The following is a 6,184-nucleotide window of genomic DNA, read 5'->3' as shown; positions in this document are numbered from 1 at the left end:
CAGCCTCGGGACACCCTCGCCCCAGGCCTGCCGCCCGCCGCCCCGTTCCCGACCCGGCCCACCCCGCTCCACTCCGCCGGCGAGCGGGATTCCGGGCTTCCCTGCTGCAGAGAGAACACCGCCTTCTGACAGGCAGGAGCGACTTCCGGGACATTCCGGAAGTCCCATTCGCCCGACCGGCGCTTTGTGTGCTGGGAAGTTGGACGGTGTCCGGGAAGGGACATTTAAAGCGGAAGTTAACGCGTTCACGTTCCAGTCTTATTTTTGGCCTGAGCGGAGGGTTCCTATGATAAAACCAGTGTTGAAGGGCACACTCAATTCTCCCAGCGCACCCACGCGAGGGTTGGGCACTTGCTCGAGTTTCTTATCTTCGTACAATGGGTGAAACCAATTAAAGCTGAAGGGCGCTGATCATTGGGGATCTTTACTTCAATCAAACCTACTCCTCTAGCCTTCCGAGCTGCAGGAAAGATGCGGGCAGATGGAGGTGGAATTAGGTGGAGGGAAGAGAAGAATGCTAGGTCCCGCTGGCTGTGACCTTTGGGTCCTGGAATTTTGACTTATTAATGCCATTTGTGGGAAAATGGGTAAACTGTGGCATGTTCAGAAAAACAAATGAATAAACGAAAGAAGCCAGAACAAGAGTGGCGTCAGTATGTCATTTATGTAAGGTCATAGAACAGGCCAAACTGAGCTAGGCTGAAAATTTTTCAGAAAAGTGATTGATTGACTTTGGGATAATTGACGAGGAAGAGAATTTAGGGAATTTTTCAGGGGTGATGGAAATTATATGTTTAGGAAAAAAAAAAAAAGCTTATGAGAGACCTAAGGGATAGAGTCGCTGAATTCACTAATCAATCATCACATCACATCCTCATCTGGTGAGATGCACAGAGCATCACCCATTGCCAAAAACAGACCTGATCAAGCCTCAAGACCGAGCTATCAATTCATAGAAAATAGAGGGTAGTGACATGTTAGAAGACATCATGCAGGTGAGATATAATGCAGACATTTTATAGGATAACCTGTCAAATGGTGAGGGGAATGAAGTGAAAGGGGAAATCACTTTAGACTATGAGACTTCTGGAACATATCAGCACAATGCAATGGTACAGCGTGGACCTTGTTTGGATCCTAATGGGAAGAAACCATAAAAACTATTTAAAAAACAATCAGAAAATGGTATCGGGATATTAGCTACAATTAAGGAATTACTAAAACTTAACACATTGCAGACAGATCATGAGAATTCTCGTTTCATATTACAGTGTTTTACAAAGTATCATACTTCAAAAAGGTATTAAGTTGTAAGAACATAACTTCAAAATGCAATGGGTAATTTTAAAGCATGCCTTTAACATTTACGTAAAACGTTTTTCTGTACTCGTTCAATAGAAATTTATCTGGCCACTGGGTAAAGCTAGCAATAAAGCTATTGGTCCGCAATGTGTTGTTATATTAATGGCTTATGTATCTTTATTAAAAAGGAGTCCTTACGCCCAGCTGGACTGGCTCAGTGGTTGAGCATTAACCTACGAACCAGGTCATGGTTCAGTTCCCAGTCAGGGCATATGCCCGGGTTGATGGCTCGATCCCATGTGGGGCATGCAAAAGGCAGCTGATGGTGCAGAAGGCAGTTGATCGATGATTCTTGCAGCATTGATGTATCTCTCTCTCCCCACCTTTCAAATCAATAAAAAAAATATTTTTAAGAGTCCTATGTCTTTGAGATACATATTTAAGTACTTATACATGAAATAAGATGTCTGGGGGGAATGTGGGGGCAAATACGGGATAATGAAAAGATTGGCCATTTGTTAAATGTAATGTGTGATGAGTACACAGTTCATTGCATTACAATATTCTTCCTACTTTCATAGGTTTGAAAAATTCTGTAAGATTAGGCAAAACTTTTGTGCTCAGAGGTTCAAGAGCTCGTCTAGAATTTTATACTGAGTTTCCCTCACGCCTCCCTTGCACTGAATCTCAGCCGCAGAGGTGAAGGCTACCCTCAACAGACCACACATAGGCCCCGCCAGAGCTCAAGGACTTAAGTCCCTTCTATTGTCCAGTTTGCCAGGCTCTTGAGCTTCGACTCAAAGTCTCTGCTGGAGGTTCCTTTGGCCTTATCTTCCTCCCAATGCTTAATGACAACGGAGCCGTTGCCTCACCCCTTCCCTTACTCTTTCACAGGTAAACCCTCCCACCCCACAGAGCACCAATCAACAGACGGCTACATTCACTTTATTTTGCACAAAACGGATACAACCAATTGACTAAGCAATTCCAGAACTGTTAGTGTTCCTTAATCAAGAAGTAAATGATGTCAGAAGGAAAACTTTTCAATTCCTCTCAAACACATATTGCAAATACAACGAACTCCTAACACATGCGACACAGGCCGATTTTGACACAGAGAAAGCCTCAGCAAGAAGGGTGAGTACTGAATACCCACATGGGTCAGACCAGGAGCCATGCTCCAGAAGCTAGACTATACCTAGCCAGTTATTCATGCTGCACCCATATACATTTGCCCTGTGAAGTTCACTGTCCCTTGTCAGATTGGAATCCAAGCAGCTCCTTCCATTTCCAGGCTCATCACTTCCAAGGCGGATAATCCACACACAGAAATCCAGGCAGCTCAAATATGCTACTCACTCAGCTGTGTTTTACGTGACTTCTCCCCAAGCCAGGCTCCAGTTCAAATTCTGTACAGGAAGTTCCCATTGTCGTCAAAGAACTCTCGCCCCCTCTGCACGACCTTGCTGCTGAAGTTCTGGTCACCCAGTTCTCTTGCCCTCAACTCTTCCAGCTTCCGCGCACTTGGCGATCCATCACTGCCAGTGCCTCTGGTGCCCTCACAATCGCTGGTGGAGAACTTCCGCAGCTCTCTCTGGTGACCTTGGGCTGCAGCAACAGGCACAAAGCTTTCCTTCTCCAGGCTCTGGGCTCCTGTATTCCTTCCCGTCTGTCTCCTCGGTGTGTTTGTACTCTGCGTGTTCGGTTCTATCACCTTCAAAGCTGTGCTGTGACCTTGGCCTTGGGATGAGGCTTCACCTCCTGACACGGGGTGGCCTGCAGAAAGCAGCTTCCAGGTCTCCCCAGGGCCTGCAAGCTGGCGGAGCGAGGGGGCAAGCCCAGCTTTCTTAAGGACTTTTTGATCCTGCTTCAGTTTCTTCTCCAATGTGGGTACAAACTTGCTTTTTAGAACCCTTCTGATCACATCGGTGCTAACAGCAAAGCCTTCAGCCAATCTGGGAACTGACCAGGACTCTGGAAATTCTCCGTGTAAATACCTAGAGGAAAACGAAGCAGTTTTCAAGTTGTCAGAAAGTATCCTATCAGAATAGCTAACTGATATGAGTGATAAATACGTGAGAAGAGGTACAAACATAGGCCGTGTTTCATTCCTTTGTGCTAACACCAACACCCAACCACTCTAAGTCCACAGGAGAGCTGGTCTGAAAGGATGAAAAGGAGTAATAAGCTGACAGAGGGGAAGAGAAGTGATCAAAAGCACTGATGGTACAGCGAGCACATGAAACGCAAAGAACCTCACGTTTGTGGGGAATAGCTCAACTTGTCGGACAGCACGGGCAGGAGCAAAATCTTGGAGTTTACCCCAATCAACAGCAAACCAAGGAAGGCTTTTAACCAGGGGAATGCCACGAGCAAATTTCATTCTGAAGCTCGATCCAGTGGCAAGACTAGAGGCAAAAGGCCATCAGAATAATCCAGGCAGTATGAACAGGCGGTGGCAATGAGAGCAGAAAAAGGAAAAGACTTCAGAAATGCTCAGGAAGGCCAAATGGTAAACTTGGTTAAGGGACTAAATATTGGGGGAGGAAGCAGAGTCAGGATTTTAGCTTGGGTGATTGGTGGGATTATAGCAGAAACAGGAGAATTAAATTGTCAGGGAACAATGACAAATTCTATTTTGTACATGTTGAGTTTGAGGAGCCTGTGTGACATCCAGAGGTATCTAGTGCACAGTTGAATACACACAGAGTTCAGAAGAAAAACATGGACTGAAAATGATGGCCTGAACAGCAAAGACTGTTAAGCCATGTGAGTGGCTGCCATCAGGCAGGGAAGTAGGCGGAGTGAGGTAAGTGACTGAGAAGACAATTCTACAAAACGGCAATATTTAAGAAACAGGAGCAAGAGAGGGGTGTTCAGGAAGGAAACAAAAGCAGCCCTAGAAACAGAAGTGAGGAGTAACTGGGTCAAGGGAGAAGAGAATTTTGTGAAAGCAAACCACAAGGTCCTATGCTGCAGAAATGGTAGGCGTCCTAAAGACTAGAAGATCAGTTATGCCTAGCATGTAAAAAAAGTCACTGATAGATTTGTGGAGAATGGTTTCATAGACCAAAAAAAAAGCAACAACAACAAAGATAGGCAGCCTACTGTGAACAAAATAAATCCAAAAAAAAAAAAAAAAAGCAACAACAACAAAGACAGGCAGCCTACTGGGAACAAAATAAAGAACTTAAGAAAAATCAGTAAAATATATTTTAAAAAAAAAAGAGCTTAAAATGACAGAAGTCGGTTCCTGAGGAATTAGGGAGGGATAGAACCTAGTGCACACAGAAGACTGGTCCTAGACGAGTGAAGGGCTACTGTTTCCTCCGAGATGTAAATAGTATAGGACTGAGATGGAAAACCAGAGGGAAGACCAAAAAGCTTTAATGGACACCTACTTAATGGCCTGTTTTTTCTTTGAAGTGAAAGGACATTTACAGACCACATTTATAGGTCTGACAGGCAGGAAGTTTTGAAGAAGCTGTTGTTCAAGACAGAGGGGGAAGCCAATGCAAGAGGCACTACAGGCCCACAGTCTTCCTCTTCCTTTTTTTTTTAATCCTCACCTGAGGATTTTAGAGAGAGTGGAAGACAGAGGAAAAGACAGAAATATCAATGTGAGAGAAACACATTGAATAGTTGCTCCCTGCACGCTCCCTGGCCAGGGCCCCAGCAGGGAAGGAGCCTGCAACCCAGCTACGTGCCCTTGACTGGAATCAAACCTGGGACCCCTTGGCCCACAGGCCGATGCTCAATCTGCTGACCCAAATCGGGCCACAATTCTTGATCGGCTCTCCAGGATCTTTATTCTAAGTCTCAATTTCAGAGTCATTCTGATGGAAATGAAAAATGGCACGTAACTCATGGAGAGCTATTTAGCAATATTTATCAAAATCCACAATCTATCTGCCCTTGGGCCTAGCACCCCTACTTTCGGGAATGTATAAACAACTACGCCTGGTAGATATCCATACTAATAAAAGGCTAAGTAGTTGTCACGCCCTCACGCGTGATGCCCTCATGCTGTCACAAGATGGTTGTGTGCACAACGGAGGCGGGGCCTCGGTGGCCGCTCCACACGGCTTCCACCTGGGCTCCCACAGCCCGGCGCACCCGCTGCAGAGGTGGGACCCCGACTCGGGCCTACCTCTTCGGGGCAATCCATCAAGGAGCCCCGGATCAACTGTGTCACAATGTTAAAAGCTATTAAATCAAGATGACGGGATTGTGGAAGCTCATTATATTGTCTTAAAGAAAACTTAATAAAAAACGAGGCCCTGCTTCAGGCTGAGGGCCCGGGAAGGAGCCGGTACCTCTCCACCTCCTGCAGCTCCCGCTCCTCTGGTTCCCAGTCGGAATCGGGGTCCGGCTCGCGGCCGGTAGATCCCGGGCCTGCCACCCCCTGGGTCGCGAATCCACAGCGAGCGACGACGGCACGAACGCGCGCCCCGAGCAGGAGACTCAGAGCACCCGCCATGTTGATCGGACTGGACTGCTTGCAGCCTGAAACGCAGCAACACCGGAAGCCGAGGGGCGGGACCGGAAGTGGTAGGGCGGGACCCGGAAAATGACGTCACCGGTCGTGCCCGCTTCCGGCCGAAGGCGGCCAATCTGGACTGGAAGAGCTCTTCGGCCCACCCTTTCCGCTGTAAATAATGGGAGCGATTCCCGGGTACGCGAGAGTCCGAATGAGGCGTGCACGAATTTCGTGCACTGGGCCTCTATTATGGTATTATAATGGGTATACAGTTAGGCACTAGAGCACCATCTGTGATAGCAAGTGAGTGGCAACAATCCAGGACCCATCATAAAAGACTGGCTAATAAACTATGACTATGACTTCCATAAAACATTTCCAAAGAGGAAAGATGTTAAATGA

General features: G+C 46.8%; 1 protein-coding gene across 1 annotated transcript; it reads right to left on the bottom strand.

The window, feature by feature from the left end:
* Positions 1 to 2,231: 2,231 nt before the first annotated feature.
* On the bottom strand, positions 2,232 to 5,814 carry NGRN (neugrin, neurite outgrowth associated). The gene is made up of 2 exons (XM_006769598.2): positions 5,589 to 5,814; positions 2,232 to 3,299 (listed from the first exon to the last, which is right to left on the bottom strand). Exons 1-2 carry the CDS (start codon positions 5,780 to 5,782, stop codon positions 2,705 to 2,707), a joined length of 789 nt encoding a protein of 262 aa, XP_006769661.1. The 5' UTR covers positions 5,783 to 5,814; the 3' UTR covers positions 2,232 to 2,704.
* Positions 5,815 to 6,184: the final 370 nt, after the last annotated feature.

This window comes from Myotis davidii, unplaced genomic scaffold (genome assembly GCF_000327345.1).
Source record: "Myotis davidii unplaced genomic scaffold, ASM32734v1 scaffold324, whole genome shotgun sequence".
Lineage (NCBI taxonomy): Eukaryota > Metazoa > Chordata > Mammalia > Chiroptera > Vespertilionidae > Myotis > Myotis davidii.
This window is presented reverse-complemented; position numbering and strand designations above follow the sequence as displayed.